This window comes from Spermophilus citellus (genome assembly GCF_964194105.1).
Source record: "Spermophilus citellus genome assembly, chromosome: 3".
NCBI classification, from domain to species: Eukaryota; Metazoa; Chordata; class Mammalia; order Rodentia; family Sciuridae; genus Spermophilus; species Spermophilus citellus.
The window spans coordinates 115,257,857-115,275,551 of NC_138184.1; the positions used below are offsets into that span (position 1 = coordinate 115,257,857).

At 50.9% G+C, this 17,695-nt stretch overlaps 1 protein-coding gene across 3 annotated transcripts in view; it reads right to left on the reverse strand.

The window, feature by feature from the left end:
- TTC28 (tetratricopeptide repeat domain 28) overlaps window positions 1-17,695 on the reverse strand; it is a 622,345-nt gene that overhangs the window by 87,082 nt on the left and 517,568 nt on the right. For all 3 annotated transcript variants that reach the window (XM_081286162.1, XM_081286164.1, XM_081286163.1), the window contains 4 exons: window positions 8,430-9,771; window positions 6,690-7,213; window positions 2,787-2,896; window positions 1,119-1,248 (listed from right to left, as the gene is read on the reverse strand). In XM_081286162.1, coding sequence (XP_081142288.1) covers window positions 1,119-1,248; window positions 2,787-2,896; window positions 6,690-7,213; window positions 8,430-9,771 — 2,106 coding nt within the window. The remainder of the gene's footprint in view (window positions 1-1,118; window positions 1,249-2,786; window positions 2,897-6,689; window positions 7,214-8,429; window positions 9,772-17,695) is intronic.

Consider the following 17,695-nt stretch of genomic DNA (forward strand, 5'->3'; position numbering starts at 1 on the left):
CTGATTCATAGATGTGAAGCCTCAAACAATGCAGAGCCCTCTGCCTTCCAGGGGGGCTGATTTGTAAGTGGGCAGCGCAATGCAGAGGACGGGGATTTCAGGGTAAATAAGAGCATGGAAGAGCTGCTAGAGCCAGGTCCATGGAGAGAGCATGCAGAGGCAGGGGACCAGGGCCACAGCTGCAGTGGCACATCAAGAATGCCTTGCTGCCCACCATTCAGGCATTGGCACAAAGTAGGCATTCACGGGAGTGTGTGCAAATGTATCTTTTACCCTATTAAGTTATCAATGGGAACAGCTGGGACAGCTCCTGTGCTCGCTGGAAAATCAGTCCCATGGTGCTGGACAGACTCAGCACTGTGACTCCAATAGACAGTAAATTATAATCCTGGGCAATGAGTATTTAACTTTTCAAGGGGAAACTTGAGTGTTCCTACACACAGGAAAGGGCAGGTTACTGAGAAGTCCCCAACATTCAACTTCAAAGACTGTTAGTTTCAGTGAATATCTTTTGCGAAGAGGCAGGCAACCGAGGAGTTGGAAGGGGACAGTTAAGGCTTGGATGAGAGGAACTGCAGGCTGCCCCAGTGCCCCAGATCATGCAGGCCTGAGAGGACGAGCCCCAACCGTGAACGTCACAGCCCAGAGGACAGGCCAAGAGGGTGCACTCCCTGAACAGCGTCGGGGAGGCTGTGTGCTGGGGAAACGGAAGACACCTGTGTCTTCTCAGGTGCTTCCCCTTGGTCAGAGGCTTGAGCCAGGTGGGGTGAAGAAGGGAAGGAACGTGAGGGTCAGGGACTCCTGGCCCAGGCATCTGTCTCAGGGACACCTGCTCAGGCTCCCAGGACTGCTATACTTCCCAGTACCGGAGTTTCTCTACTTTAGCACAAACAATGGGTACTGAACTATGGCTCGACATCCTGGGAGCCTCTGAACTATTATCCCCAGGGCTGGCACTGGCATGCACACAGTAGGTGCTCTATCAGTCTTTGTCAAATAAAGGAAGAAGTGTTCAACTGCTGATTGTGCCTTCAGAGTCCGTTGTGACAACAAATCACACTGCATCAGAGCTGTGGTGGGCACCCTGGGGACAGCGAGCACACACCAACCACTCTCACCAAGGCTGACGAGCACCCGCTGCAAGGCCTGGTAGGACGACGTCTGTAGGTCGAAGAGCGAGAGTCTACAGTCGGTGCTCAGCTGCGCCTCGTGCCGGATGGTCTCGAACAAGGCCGACGCCCTGTAGAGCTGCAGGGGGGAGAAGGTCGTCACCCACCTCCAGAGCCAGGCCAGCTCTTCCCAGAGTACAGATGACTCCTGCTAACACCTGGTACCACCCATGTGTTCTTAAAGGTTTGTAAAGAATCTATTTCCAGGGAGGCCACTGTGGGCTGAAGAAGTGTCACCCTGTCCCCAGTAAATCATAGCTTATGGAATCAACTTTGGTCAAGAGATCTAAACACAGGATTATAGACATCAGGTCCAAAGGAAGTTAAGAAAAAACTATTAATCCAAACAAATGCTAATTTTGATTAAAACAAAAGTTCTCTTCTTGTCATCAGGCAACCATGATCCATTGTCCCCAGGAAAAGGGTGCGTAAGGACGGGAATGGGCCCGTGCGGTGGAGGCACCCTGGAGATGGAGGAGGCTAGGGCAAGGGCAGAGGCGCCACACTCGCAGGACAGTGGCAGCCTCTGCAGGTGGTTCAGTGCCGCAGACTCAATCACTCCCCACCCTCCCCAGGGTCAGGACCATGCTGGATAAGCTCCCCAAGGGGCCACGCCCACTGGCACAAACCCCTTGAGGACCGCCCTCGCCCACTCGCATGGGCCCCTTGAGGGCCGGCCTCGCCCACTCACATGAGCACTCTGAGGACCAGACAATTGGCATTCCTAATGGAGATCCTGTCCTGTTGTTTCTCCAAGCCTAAAGAAGCACATTCTAACACTAAGAGCCCTACACCAGGAGAGCACTCAGCGAGGACTGTGCTACTGACTGCTGTGTGACTTGGCGAGACTCAGGGTGACAGCTCCCTATCTGTGAAGGGAACAATCATCCTTTGACTTCATGGGTATTTTGAAGAAAAAATTCAGTGAGCAAAAGTACTTTGAAAATAGTAAATCACTCCATCAATATAAATTTTAACTTTTGCAGCCAGTAAATTAGAGTTAATTCTTTAAATTGCCTTTAAAAGTTTAAAAGTATAATAAAAATGCCTTAACATTCCAGGAGATGATGGCACGTCCTCAGTGCTTTGAGCACTAGGGAGTAGCCTTGATTGACTTCTCCTCCTTCCCCTTGGCTAAGGGGTGAGAGGTGACCTGAGAAGCAGCCATCTCTGTCCTGCTCCAACCTAACAGAGGAAGCCGTAACTCTAGGGATCTTTCTACTCTCCAGAGATGCGTGTCAAGGAACTGCTCTTCAACTGTCTGCACTCACACAGGGGCATGGACTCACCATGGGAGAGAGGTAATATCTTGCTGTAACTGGAGACTTAGAAAGACATTAAATCCAATAATCGTGAATTATTGTTTTGCTTCTATTAAAGTTTAATGTGGAGCAGCCGCACATAATATAAGAATTCCAAAGAAATGACTAGGTCACTTATCATGTGAGTGAGCAAGGGTCTTCCCTGTGTGAAGTGTCAACACCTCTGGGCTGGCACGGGCTGGGAACCCTGTGCATTGACTCAAGGCATGAGTCGGTATCTGGTGCACTCCACCTCGGCCCTCCCTCCCACGCTTCTGGCCGTGAACTCCACTGGGGTCAGGGTTCTCCTGCTCACCTGGTGTTGGGCCTCCTCCAGGTTTCCACTAGCCCAAAGGGAGAGGCCCAGACCATGGCGAATTTTTGCCTCATCTTCTCTTCGGCCCAGTTGCTCAGCTAACCTTAAACCTGAAACCAGATAGAAAAATTTAAAGATTCAGAGAAGACAGATAGTTCCACTCCTCAACGAGTCCTGGCAGGTGACTTTGCTTCAGGGGTAAAGAACACTAATAGCACAGTAGAGGGGGAATGAGACAAGAGCTCTCTTCAAATGCCACGTTGGTGGCACAGTTTCCGGGACACTCAGAGGAGGCCCAGCAAGAGCTCAGGTGATGCTGTGAGCAGCAGACAGGTTTGCTGGGTGGGCAGAAATGGAAACAAATGTAACCTGAACCTGGCGCCCTCCCAGATGCAAACCCGGAGCTTTGCACTTGGAGACGACTGGCTGAGGAATTTATCTTGTCCGATTCTCTGGCTGGCAAAAGCTTTTCCTGAGAGTAAAGCACAGAATCCACCATAATACTTCTTCCCGTGTCGCCGCACAGCATCGAGTGGGCGCTGGGGGAGGCATGCAGTGCTCTCCTGAAAGCAGAACGGGATCTGGACTGCCCCTGTGGCTGCTGAGACGGCACGTTCCAAGTCCACTCTGTTTCCCGAGAGTCTGAGCCTTTGATGTGCCTCCGTGGGGTTGCAAAACCAGCACTCATGTCAAAAGACTTAATTGAGACTGTCCTCATTTTAATGGCCTCAGATAGGCCCCTGCAGTCTGGTTCACTTACCCATAGCAAGCTTCTGGGTTTCAGGACACCAGCAGCCTGTGGGGCCTTGTGGGAGTCCAATCTAAAGGCAGCTACTTACTGTATCGGTCACTAATCCATTCTCAGTGTCACTCTGCCCTCATTCTCCTGCTCCCGGTACAGAGCGGCTGGCTTGTAAAGAAGACAGCATGGGGGTCCCCAGCCTGCTGCACCCAAAAAGCAGGGCTTCCCCTGGTCCACGTCAGAGGTGGCGCTGCCTCTGCACACACCAACCTGTCACTTGTCAGCTGCTGGAGAGGGGCTGAGCTGGAGGAGAGGCCCTGATAAAAGGGACTCTCCGGTTCAGGCTCATGAAATACATATTTCAAATGCACATTATCTTGTATTTTGGGGTGGGGTGGGGTGGAGACTGGGGATTGAACCCAAAAGCATTTTACCACGGAGCCCCATCCCCAGCCACTTTTATTTATTTAGAGACAGGGTCTCACTGAGTTGCTTAGGGCCTTGCTAAATTGCTAAGGCTGGCCTTGAACTTGTGATCCTCCTGCCTCAGCCTCCCACGTTGCTGGGATTACAGGCACGAGTCACCATGCCCAGCAACTCATATTTTTAAACACCTCACAAAAAGGAAACACATGTGGAAAAAAGATGTTTCTTGAGAGAAAACCAGGAGGATACTGATTGTTTTAACTTTCAACAAGCTGCCAGGTTGGTTCTCCAGTTTGATGTCCCTGCCAGGTGTGGGTGTGAGTCAAGTAAACTGCCTGGGGAAGCCAAATTAGAAGACATGTTTGGTGAGAACAGGAGCTTTGCTTGGTTTCTGTTGTAGCCCAGCACCTAGGACACCTAACTAGCATTAGGCAGTGCTCTATGACAAACAGGTAAAGGACCATTGGACAGCCAAGTGCATGGTGCACACGGGCAATTCCAGCAGGAGGATCGCAAATTCAAGGCCATCCTGGGCAACTCAAACCCTGTGTCAAAATAAAATTTACAAAGGGCTGAAGGTACATCTCAGTGGCAGAGCACTTTTCCAGCACGTGTGAAGCCCTGGGTTCAATTCCCAGAAGTGTAAAAAAACAACACAACCCCCTCCCAGACATGGTGAGTGGCCTGCCCAGCTCCTATGTGCATCTGCTGTTCAGGAGCCCACACAGCTCCCTGGGGTGGAGCGCCAGAGACTGGCGGCATAACCCCAAGTAAATCACCAAACTGCCCAGTCTCCCTTTCTTCATCTGCAAGATGAGAAACCAGAGGCTTTACCCAGAGGCATCCATCCACATCACCTGGGGAGCTTGTTCAGCTGACTTAGACCCAGCCTCACTGGGAGATGCCAATGCGGGGGAAGGGCGATGCTGATCTGAGCCCCCTCCCCTCTGAAGGCCAGGAGAAGGCACTGGGGTATTTTCCAGCTGAACTGTCCCCTCAGTGCAAGAGGCTGCAGGCCAATCTTGGAGCACACGAGAGCACCTTGCAGGGGCCTGCACCCATACCAGCCCGACCCTGTAAGAAGGGCATGGAGGGCTGCTCTGGCTGGAGCTCTCCTTAAGGCAAACACCAGTCTTCAGGTCTACAAACATGAGGCTACAAACACGAGTCTTCAGGTCTCCATGAGACTCAGGAATTGCAAGAAGTAATAAAAAAGGAGCTGGCAGTTTTCCCTGGTGATGGTGTGGTGTTTCGGGCAGCCAGCTGTGGCACGGAAACAGTATTTCAGGAAGGTCTGGAGAACACAGCTGAGAAGTTGTCAGATGCTGGGTCTCAATTTAATAGTTTTCACAAATTCAACTGAAAATTGCCCCTAGACTGTTGGAATTTCACCAGTCAAGTGGCTCCGGAAGCCAGAAGCCATTGTTCATATTGAATGCACCAAGGCACGGCCCCATCTGCAGGGAGTGGGAGCTAAATAAGGCCTGGACAGAGGCTTGCAGTCCCCCAGGACCCTCAGCCTGCAGCCAGCGGGCCCATCTGTGCAAGAACAGGGAGCCCCTCCCTCGCCCTCCACTCGGCCCCTGCTTCTCTCCCGGTTCCCAGCTGGGGCTCAGCAGTAACCAGGACAGCACCGCCCCAACCCTGCACTGTTCTCTGCGGTTGGAAATTGCCCCCCACAGGGTCTTGTTTGGTTCCCGGGTGAGAAAACCCAGAGCCCCACTCTGCAACTAACCAGCCGCATGGTAGGAAACAAAGACCCTAACCCCGAGCCTCAGGTGACTTAGCTGCAACCTTCAAGGTTTCGAGGATTAAATCAGATTAAATAAACTACCTGTGCAAAACCTTTTGGAAACTATAAATAAGAGGTTTCATAGGAAAACAGCAATCATTTCCTTTCACTAGTGAGTGGAGGGCATCGCCTCTGCCCTCTCCTGTCCAGGCTCGGAGGAGCCCAGTGTCTGTGGGAGGACCTCAGAGCAGAGGCCACCCAGGGTAAACAGGGGGAGGGCAGACCCTGCCGTGGGGCTTCTGCTCTGGAGAAAAGGAGGCGTCCAAGGACCCACTGTGCTCAGCAAATGGAGGGAACCTGATGGCAGAGGAGGAGGAGAAGCAGCCAGTTCCCAGGGGCACCCGGAACAGAGCCCCGCCATGTGGCAGCCCAGCACTGCAGGCCCAGGAGGAAAGCTGGCTGACACTTGGGAAGGTGCTCAGGTTGGGCCTCAGTTGCCGGCTCAGAGCTGATGACTACACAGCTGTGGTACAGGTCAGGTATTTCCTAGGGGACAACAGGACTTGAGGCACACGGGCTTCCCTCTGACAGACCCTCAGCTAGACGTGACCAGGTATCATTGACTCTGGTGTAGTTTGAGTCATTCACTTAGCAGAGGGTTCTGAGGAGCTGCTCCCTGGGCAGCGGGTGTCACTGACAGTGTGGCAATCTGGGCCCAAAGAGTAGGATAAGGTGTTCTGGACAATGACTCAGGGCTCGGCGTGTGGCTCGATGTTAGAGCACTTTCCTAGCACGTGCGAGGCCGGGGTTCGATCCCCAGCATGGCAGGAACACAAAAAAGAATCATCAGTGAAGCGCCTCAGAACCACCCAGAGAGCCACTGTGACTCTGGAGTTGAGACAATGTGGCCTCTGAGACCCTCACTCCATGCAGAGATGACCCCTCAAACTGTATACTCCCCCAAGTCTCTGGCAGATGGAGACAGGGTGGCCTGGTCACCTACCTTCCTGTAAGTACATGACGGCCTGGGAGTAGTTCTGCAAGGCATGGTGGGTCCTTCCGAGGCTACTGTAGGACACCGTCTTGGCCACCAGGTCGTTCATTTGCGCAGCGATGCTCAAGTGCTGCTCTTGGTAGACCACAGCCCTCTCGAAGGTGCCCAGGGACTCGTACGTCAGGCCCAGGTTCCCGTAGGCTCGGCCCTGGCACGTGGGGTTGTTGGTTTCCTCGGCGATCTGCAGATCGAGCTGGTGGTACTGCAGGGCCGTGTCGTACTCGCCCATCTGCTGGTAGACGCCCCCCAGGCCACAGGCCGCGTCACTCTCCAGGGCTCGGTCCTTCATCTCCCGAGCGATGCTGAGCTGGCGTTCGAGGCAGGAAATGGCCTGCTCGTAGTTCCCCAGCTGGCTGTGCAGACTCCCCAGCTCGCCGTAGGCCTGGGCTTTGTTGGAGGCCTCCCCAAGCTCGTGGGCCACCACCAGCCTCTTTTCGAAGCACACGAGGGCTTGCTGCAGGCTCCCCATGGCCCTGTGGGGATGGAGACAGAAAAGCAATGATATTATTTCGTGCAGGTGCAGACATGCCAAAGCCCCTGAGAAAATGGAAAGCATTTGTCACTGTCACTTACTATAGAAGCTCTTAACTCCTCTTCTAGCTAAAATCTATCATGTGCCCTTAGAGTGAGATGCAGAGGAATTTCATAATCTGGAAAGCAATTCAAAAGTCATCCCTTAGTGACCTTCCCAAGAGCTCGAGATTCAATGGGATATACACCCCAGAGGAAACATAAAACATATTAATAGGCACAATGATAGCAAGTGAACTGTTGGGTTCTTCGGGCTTCCCAATTTCCACTACTGCTTAGACTATGTTTTTGAAATCACTTTACAGAGGCTATAAATCTGTCACCTGGGCTTCTCAGAGCACTCTGTGGGTGATGATTTAGTTTGACCCTTCCCCTTCCTCCCATCCCGGGGCCCTAATCCCCTGCTTATGTGGTGAGGCCATAGATTCTGCAGACACAGGCACCCCACATTTGGAAGAAAAGCACCCTTGGCCAACTGTGTGTCTTTGTGTGCTGCTGGGAGATGACATGATCAGAATGGGAAGAGCACGGGACCTGGCAGCAAATCAAACCAGTTGTGTGGGGCCTAAGGATTCCCTTTCCTGAGTCTCAGTTTCTGGGGGGGGACACATCCCCAGGCCTGGCAGGTAATAGTGCACAGAAACCAGGACTGCTCTGTCAAGAGAAGGGCCCAGCCTGGTGAGGGCGTGGGGGAGGGGTCCGTCCTCTCCTGCAAATTTCGGGGGGCTTTTAGGAAAAGGAGTTAGTGGGTAGGGATATACTGATAAACACATTCATAAAATGTGGGAGGTATTTAGAAAAGCCCTGTCAAATTGATTCATTCCCATTCCCATCCCTATTCACTCTTTTATTTTGATCCTTTTGATATCATCCAAAAAACACCACTTCTGGAGTTAGAGCCCTGGGTGTGACTCTTAGTCATCCCTTTTAAGCTGTGTAATCTTAAGCATTAACCTAACCTCTCTGGGCTTTGGTTTCTTCTTCCGTAACACAAAGGTAATAATATCACCAGCTTAACACAAAGACTGTGGGAGAAAGCAAAGGAGGTTCGTGTGGAAATGCTTTGTAGCTAATAAGCTGCCACGTAGAGGTGCCCTCACCCTCACCGCTGCTCCTGTTGTAGGCTTATCTACCTGATCTGTCCTCTGTCATTTTTACCTGTGTCCGTTTCCTAGCCCCCGATAAGCCTTGGCTTGGTCTTGCATGCGATTCAGACTCTGGGCCACAGATAAATACTGCTCGTAGTACTTGATGGCTTCCTCGTAGTCACCCAGGGCCTCGTAGCAATCCCCCAGGTTGCCGTAGGCGCGGCCCCTGTCGAGCACAGACTCGTTGCCGCTGAGCTGCTGCAGCATGGCCAACTGCTGCTCAAAGTAGCCGATGGCTTCCTCCATCACGTTCATGTTCATCTTCGTGATGCCCATGTTGCCATAGACCTGGGCCTCTAGGCTTGGGTCTTTCAGCTTCTGCCCCAGATCCAGCTGCTCCTCGTAACACTTGAAGGCCATCGTGTACTTGCCAAGGGCCATGTAGACAGCAGCCAGGTGCCCGTGGGCTCTGCACTCCCCTGGCAGGTCGCTGAGCTCCTGGTACACCTCAAGCTCCTGCGTGTGATAGCCCAGGGCCTTGTCATACTTCTGGATCATCCGGTACGCAGTGCCCAGGGCTGCGTATGCACTGGCCTCCAGCCTTCGGTCCTTTACGTGATGGGCTAAGCCCAGCTGCTGCTCGTAGAATTTTATTGCACCATTTATATCTTTTTTACAGATGAATATATCGCCCAGGTTCCCTAGGGCCCGGAATTTAGCCTGGGAGTTATTCAGGGACTGGGCTAAGGACAGCAGATACTTCTGACACTCTTCAGCTTTGCTGAAATTCAGCAGTGCCTTGAATGCGAGGCCCAGGTTGCAGTAGGCTTTCGCCTGGCTCAACTTGTCATGAAGGTCTTTGGCCAACGCCAGGTCCTGCTCGTAGTACTTCACCGCCTCCTGGTAATTGCCAAGGCAGTAATGGGCATAGCCGAGATTGTGGCAGACCTTCCCTTCTCCCTCCATGTCCTGGAGGTCAGGAGCGAGCCGCAGGTACTGTTCATAATAGGGGGCAGCCTGGACATACTCTCCCCGGGAGCAGTGGAAGTTCCCCAGGTTGCTGAGGGCCCGGGCCTCACTCTGGATGTCCCTCAGCTCCCGGGCGATGTTCAGGTGGTTCTGATAGTGCTGCAGGGCCCGGTCGTGGGCGCCCAGGGCCTGGTAGGCCACCGCGAGGTTCCCGTGTGTGGACGCCTGGGAGGCGCGGTCGTTCACTTCCATGGAGATCTGCAGCTCCTGCCGGTGGTACTTGACCGCCTGGTCGTACAGGCCCAGGGCGTTGTAGGCGTTGCCCATGTTCCCGTAGGCGCGGCCCTGGGCGGCGTAATCGCTCAGCTCCTGGGCGATGCACAGGTGCGTTTTGTGCAGCTTCAGCGCAGTGTCGTAGTCGCCTTTCATCTGGTGGATGATTCCTGGGAAGGAAGAGAGAAGGCCAGGAAGATGGGCATAACTGATGGGTAATTTAGGAAAAAAAATGTAATTTGCAACTCAATTTATAGTAAATACTATCCAGATGAATTAAAGAATTTCAAATAACAGAAGGTAGAATTAAATATTTATCAACTCTCCAGAGGGAGGAGAGCTTTCTAAGCTTCAAAGCAACAGGAAAAAACATCGACAGATTTGATTACAAAAATAAGGATTTTTCTACTGCAAATAAATATCTAAAATTAAAACGCAACAAACACTGGGATATATGTGAAACACATATGAAAAAGTTTAATATCTATTGTGAGTAAAGATATCATTCAGTTTTAGAAAAAAATCAAGACCCTGATTTATTTTTTAGAAAAATATTTCTAGTTGTAGGTGGCCACAATACCTTTATTTTATTTATTTATTTATTTATTTATTTATTTATTTATTTATTTATTTATATTTTCTAATGTGGTGCCGAGGCTCAAACCCAGTGCCTTGCATGTGCCAGGTGAGTGCTCTACAACTGAGCTACAACCCCAGCCCCCCAATTTATTAAAAGAGGCAAAGAACTAGAAATGTTAGCAGACAACTCACATCCAAAGAAATACAAAGAGTAACCACAGGGGGAAATGCTAATTTCCTTTAATAATCAAAGAAATGCAAAATAAACCAACCCTGAAGTACCATTTTACTCCTGCTAAATTAGCAAATAAAAAATTTAAACACCCCCTATACTGATTAGGTTGCCCTGAAATTGATAAACATAACAACTGCTGGGGACATAAACAAGAACAACTTTTGGATCAGCAGTGTGCCAAATGAAGATAGTCCCACTGCGTGTGCATGTGCGTGTGTGTGTGTGTGTGTGAGAGAGAGAGAGAGAGAGAGAGAGAGAGACTGGGGATTGAGCCCAGGGAGTCTGTCATTGAGCCATATACCCAGCCCTCTGCCTCCAGCTTTTTTTGAGACAGGGTCTCTCTAAGTTGCCAGGCTGGCCTTGAACTTGAGATCCTCCTGCCTCAGCCTCCAGAGTCTCTGGGACTGTGGGTATGAGTTACCACACTTGGCATCTGGTCCTACTCTGACCCCACCATCCTGCTCAAGGGAGCATAAGCTAAAGAAATCAGTCAACAGCCACACAAACTAAGTGCCTCTAGTCTTTGCTGCAGCATTATAGAGAAGTGGAAAATCAGAAACATCTTAAATGCCAAACACTGGGGGACTGTGCGAGTGCATTTTGGCATATCAACTCAACAGAAGATGACACCGTTATTAAAAAGGTCATTATGAAGTCTGTGCATTAAAATGGGAAATGATCTCACAATCATGTTAACTGGAAAAGCAGGAAGCAACGCTGCAAGCTGCAGGTGACAAGTAGGAGAACAAAATTTGTGTGCGTGGACAAGACCTGGAGGGGACTCCACAAGATGAAAGTAGCTGCCTTGCTAAGTGAGGGGATTTGAGTGATTTTTGTTCCAAAATTTCTTGTAACTCTGCTCTATGCTTTGACAATCAACAATCACAGTGCTTCAAACAACCCCCATAAACTGCACTCCAGTTCCTAAGCCAAGCCACTGTTTTATCCGCAGTTCAAAATGAGATGCATCATGAATATAAATTAGTTCCAAATGAGGGGTGTCATCAGGGTAGCCAAGGTGGCCCATCCCAGCTGGGGCGGGAGGGGCATTGGAAGAGGTGCAGAACCTTGTGTGTGCTTCCTCCTGGCTCTTGGTTTTGCACATACCTTTCTGTGCACCAGTAGCAAGCTCTGCAGTGGTGACCAACACCTGCAGAGGCACAGGAATCTTAGCGTCACCAAGATGAGCTCTTGTGCAAATGTCTGATTTGAAAATGGGAGCTGTCGAATCCCTGCCTTTGCAACTTACCTAACTTTATGTCACCCTTTGTTTACTGACTTGTTCACCCAGCAAATGTGAACTAGACTTGTGATGGCCGCAGGGGTACAGAGAGAGATGAAGCCACTCTGCCCTCTGTACAGAACCATAGGGTGGCGGTCAGGTGCGAATCACGCCAGGACACATAATCAATGCTGAAGTTGGGGCGCGGGGGTGGGGGTGAGCCTGCCAGGGCCACTCGATGGCCCTTCCTCCCCACCTGCCATGGAGGTCTGCCCTGCCAAAGAGTCCTGCCTGCTCCTGGGCCTGCTGCCTCTTTGACATTAACTGGACTTAGGGTACTGGGTAAATCACTTAGCCCCACTCCACTGTATTCAGTTCTATAAAATGAGAATTAAGAATAGTGATAGTGACACTAGAGGGTGGTGATAAGGATCAAATGACATAAAATATTTGCAAGTGCACTGTAAACTGTAAGTGAAATTCAAGTATTAGTACTGCAATTACTATATACTTCCAGGAAAGGGAATTCTTGAGGTGGCAGAGGTAAAATACCGTAATTCTTCTGTGTGATTTTTATGAGTCAAATATTCCATAATCTTAAAATAACTAAATCACAGTACATCTATATTAATGGGATAACATGATAACATTAAAATGGTAATGTAGTTATATTAAGGAAATATATATGCTACAAAGCCACATTTTGATAAAGACTAACAGGGCACATGTATGCAAACGTATTTACTTTTTGTGTGTGGTGGTAGGATTGAAGCTTTTTTTTTCTTTTGACTTATCTGTATTTAATTTTTTTTAGTTGTAGATGGACACAATATTTATTTATTTTTATGCGGTCCTGGGATTGAACCTAGGGCCTCACATATGCTAGGCAAGCGCTCTACCACTGAGCCACAGCTCCGGCCCTATAAATACATACATATTTTTAAAATAAGGAACATATAACCCTTAAAGTAATTTTGAACTCTGGTCCAATGGGAGAAGTAACGTTTCTGGGACCGATCCGGGAGTCCTCCCTGGGGTCACTGTCCCAGGCTGGCGGCATCAGGGGCGTCCCACCTGGAAGGCTGGCGGTGTTTCAGAGTCTGTCTCAAGGTCAGGAACTCTAAGGGGCCCGAGAGGAACTCATGCCTTGGCAACACCTGGGATCTCAAGTTGTGAGCAGAGGGCAGCTGGGCGGGTGGCAGGGTGCCTGGATCTCCCACAGGGATGGCTTGCAGTGTTTTGGGCACCAGAGCACTGGATTATTTCAATGACCTCCCCCTTCTCTGCAGCACTAGGGACTGAACCCAGGGTAACTCTGCCACTGAGCCACATCCCTACGTCCCCAATCCTTGTCTTTAAAATTTTTTTTTGGATGGGGCCTGCCTTGACCTTGTGATCCTCCTGCTTCAGCCTCCCGAGTTGCTGGGATTACAGGGGGGCAATGCTCCACCTCGCCTGGCTGCAATGAGTTTTAAGCCAGTATTATTACGTTTGGTTGCTACAATGATAGAGGAAGCAAGCAACAGAGGTCTTCAGAGAAGGCCACTAGAGGCAGGCTGGTCTTCATGTATGTCCCCCTACCAAAGACAAGGCCTCCTTGCTAGCCCCCACCCTCCTCCAGGATTGATTGTTCAGAAAGCTGAGTCTCAGGAAGGCGCATGATGACAGAAAAGGCACCGGGCTTCAGAATAAACCAGAAGTCCTGCTTTACAGGCCTGGCTCCTGCCACATTCAGCTGAGTGTCTTTGAGACAGTCAGTGTCTCTGAACTTTGCTTTCCTATTATTTTAATTGAAAGTTGGTTTTATTTTGGCATTTTTTGCTTTCTTACTAACAATGTCAGGTTATAATCATCTCAAAGAAGGAGTATGAGAAGCACATATGCAGCTGGGAATGGAGGCACATGCCTGTAATCTCAGCTACTCAGGAGGCTGAGGCAGGAGGATCACAGGTTTGAGGCCAACCTTACAATTAAATGAGACCTGTCTCAAAATAAAACAAACAAAACAAAACAAAAAACAATAAATGGGATGTAGCTCAGTGGTGGAGAGCCCAATTTTGCAAAAAGAAAAATAAAAAACAAAATCACCAATGTGCGTTTTTGAACATATAACATGGCATGAGCAGTACTTAGAGAGAGAAAGGGAAGGGACTGTTCTTCCCTCACTCTGGCCGGAAGAGTCTGGGCTAGTTAATAGGGAGCAGTTGGTAGATAATGGCTACCCAGGGTTCGATGATTTGCGAAGGGAACTGCCTGCTGGTGACAGCAAAGTGATCCGACCTGCAGCCAGCCCTCCAAGCCTCCTCCCCCAGCCTCTGTTCTTCCTTCTCAGGGCCTCCTCTGAAGTGTCCAGAGGAAGGGACTCAAAACAAAGCCTTCTGCAGCAGACAAGGGCCAGCGGTGGGCCTGGCAGGGCGGGACACTTTTTCTTCTGCCCCTCTCTCTGCTGTCCCCGCTGCCAGTCTGGGGGATTCTGAAGGGAACACTGTGCTTGCTCTTTGTTGAGCGACATAAAAGCGGCCCTGAGAGCTGCCAGCAGAGCCACTGCACATGCTGAGGGGATAATCTGCAGATCCTCCTTCCCTTTCCAGACCACAGCTTGATTTTCCAGGGCCGTCACTCAGATGAAGACTTACAGAGGGCCTGTCAGCAGGGGCGCGCGAGGTGACAACGTGCTGCAGGGAGGGAATTAAATGAAGATTAGTGGGGCAGAAGACCCTCACAAAGCCCTGCTCTCACCAGGGCGTGCGGGGGTGGGGGGGGGGAAGGACACGTGGTTGCAAATCCAACCCAGAGCAGGCCTCCTGCTCGGTCACAGCCTACTTCAGAGGCCGTGGTGGTGAGGCTGGGGGGCCCGGCTTATGAGAGGCTGGCGCAGGGGCCTGGGACACAGTGAGCGCTCCCAACGTTTTGATTTTATCATTAACCATTGAGAGCAAAGAGCACAGGAGCTGCGAACGGGGCAAGCCCACAATTTCAACTAGGACTATCTATTTCAACGCGGGGTATCTGAGCAGTGGACCCTGCCGCCTTTCTCCGTCGGGCCTCCGTGCCCCTCTGCGACAGCGGGTGCGCTCTTCCGCTCACTGAAGACACCCACGTTGTGACCACCCCTGAGCGTGACCCGGAGGGGCTTCCAGCCCTGACGTACCCTCTCCCGCTTTCAAGGGAACTGAGATCTGCCTTATCCAGAGACCCCCCGAAGAAAACACAGGACCTGGGGACTGGAGGGGCCCACAAGCTCGCTCCCCGCAAGAGGCAGCGTTAGTGGGCGCAGCCGGGCGAGAACCCTTGGACCCCCGCCTTAGCTGCACCAGCCCATGGGCTTCCACCAAAGACAGGTGTGCCATGGGCAGTAGCCACACTGATAAAGGTCTCCGGAGAGGTACACGTGGAAGTATTTTAAAAGGAAACAGGGACTGTGTGTGTGCCTGCCCACGTGCACATTTATGAAAATAGATGAAACAAAATTAGCAAATGTTGATAACGGGGTTATGAGTTTGTGGGGTTCATTACACTATTCTCTCCACCTGTGAAAATGTCCATAATAGAAAGTAAATAATAAAGATTGGTTAGAGGGGGCTGGGGATGTGGCTCAAGTGGTACTGTGCCTGCCTGGCAAGCATGAGGCACTGGGTTCAATCCTCAGTACCACATAAAAATAAATAAGTAAAATAAAGGTATTGTGTCCAACTACAACTAAAAAAAAATAAATATAAAAAAAAAGATTGATAGAGAAGTTTGCACTGCATTTTCTTTTTTAAACTGGGGACTAAACTCAGAGGTGCTTTACCACCAACCTACATCCCCAGCCCTTTTTATTTTTCACTTTGAGAGAGTCTGACTAAGTTCCTGAGGCTGGCCTCAGACTTGTGATCCTCCTGCCTCAGCCTCCTGAGTCGCTGGGATTCCAGGGCTGAACCACAGCGCCTGGCTAACGCGGCATGTTCTTGTGTAACCCCTTCTGGATCAGGAAACTTTTTTGAGTCCTGATCTGAGCTAAGTCCTGATGTGGATGGTTAAGTCCCTTTTTCTGTCTCTGGGACCTCAATAGAGTCACTCCAGCCTTCATACTGTCTGGAGCGTGTGAAGGACGTGTGTGGACTGGCAGCAACACAGGCCTTCACCCCACTGACTGAGCTTGGGTAAGACGATGACACTTTATCTTTTGTTCTGAATGCTCTTAGAGGATAGGGTGGTACTTTATCTAGGACAGGAGGGGACAGTAAGAACAGCTGAGGCCACCTGCTCACGGTGAGAGTCCTGACTACTCCACCAGCTCCTCCTGCACACAGTGAGAGACGGAGGCTGTAGTGAATAGCTCACACATTCCCAGGCTGTGTGCTGTAAATCCAGAGGCCATGGGAAGATTAATCGAGCCATGAAGCAGGAGAAGTAATAATTAAACCTATTAAAAAGGAGGTGGCTGGAGAGGGTGCTCGGTGATGGATGGTGAGGTAGGGAGTGCTAGGCATAGTCATCCCTAACAGCTCTGGCCAGGCCACTGTGGCAGGAAGCCCGGAGCAAGTGAAAAATGCGCTGGGCCTGGCTGGCCGAACCCCGCCATTAGTCACTGCTTGGAAAAGCCCAAGTGGGCCTGGTTTCACTCCAGATCACAGTAAGAGGCGGGAGGCACCTCATAAGTTAAATGTCGGGGTCCCTTCTGTTTCAGGGCCTGGGTAGACTCTCAGGTGCTGAGGTAGCTGCTCCTGCCTCCTGGTTCAGGCCTGGAGCAGGACCAGTCCCGCCTCCTGAGCACCTTCCCAGGTCCCCTGGCCTGCAGAGTGGAGGCCAATTAAAGTGGCACTTACTGCCTTTCCCTCCCAGCACCAACCCAGCCACCCCCGGGTCCCCGTGGTGCTGCCAGGGCCACCAGCTCCTCACTCTCACCTCCGGCTCCCTCCCCCCACGTCTTCTGTGAGTGACCTTCGTCCCTTCCTGGTGTGGGCCGCCTTCCTCCCCTGGCTGTGGGAGATGCTGCACTCAGGAGAAGTCGGGCACGGCCAAGGACTTGCATGGAAATGTGAAGGGAAGTGACGTGTTCCTTCTGGGTGGTTCTGGGAAACACTTGGGCTGCGACACTCGGCTCCCTCTTGCCCTGCCACGGGGGCTGCAGAAGCTGTGCGTCCCCCACGGTGCAGCTCTGGGAAGGTGGCACGTGGCAGGACTGGATCAGTGAGTCACTCGAGGGCCACAGGAACCTGCTGTCGGCCTCGTGTGACTCCATCACTTGGGTGTTTCAGGCCACTGTTGCTAAGGTGCCATCATACCCCGAGGGATGTGCCACTGGCATGGTGCCAACCTTCTAGGCCTTTGTCACAGCCTACAAGCTCATCCTGCATCCCAAAGAAGCCCGCGAGAGGAGAGGCATCTACTAAGAGAAGTGTCCAGAAGAGTTTTTGAGCCATATGCAACTCTGGGCGCTTTAGACTTTAGCCCTGGATCTAGTGAGACCACTAACATATGTCATCTTGGACCGAATTACATGGACCCAAACAGAACAGGCTCAGCTTAACTGAGGGTCCACATCCCACCCTCAGGGTTACTTGATCTGTTTTTGGTTAAACGATGCTATTAAAAAAAGAACAATTAGATCTATTATAATATTTATATAATATAAATATAATATAATCTACTATAATATTTCCTGTGAAATCTTGTTAACATCATACATCTGTCCCCAGAATCCCCCATGTAAGACCCTCTTGAGCGATTTCCTAGCACTCAGCTTCCCTCCCTGAGGAAGGCTGTGCTCCCAACTTCGGGGGAATGTGAATCATGCCCTTCTCTTTCCCTTTGGCTGCCAGGAGACTGACTGGAAAATGAAGCTCTAATACAACAAGCGGGTCAGCCTCCTGGGCTGCGCGCTGGGCTCTTGGTTCTCCTCTTAGTGTTCTACTTTTATTTTTTTTTTGCTACCCGGATTGAACTCAGGGGCCCTAGACCACTGAGCCCCACCCCCAGCCCTATTCTGTATTTTATTTAGAGACAGAGTCTCACTGAGTTGCTTAGAGCCTTGCTTTTGCTCAGGCTGCTTTGAACTCGTGATCCTCCTGCC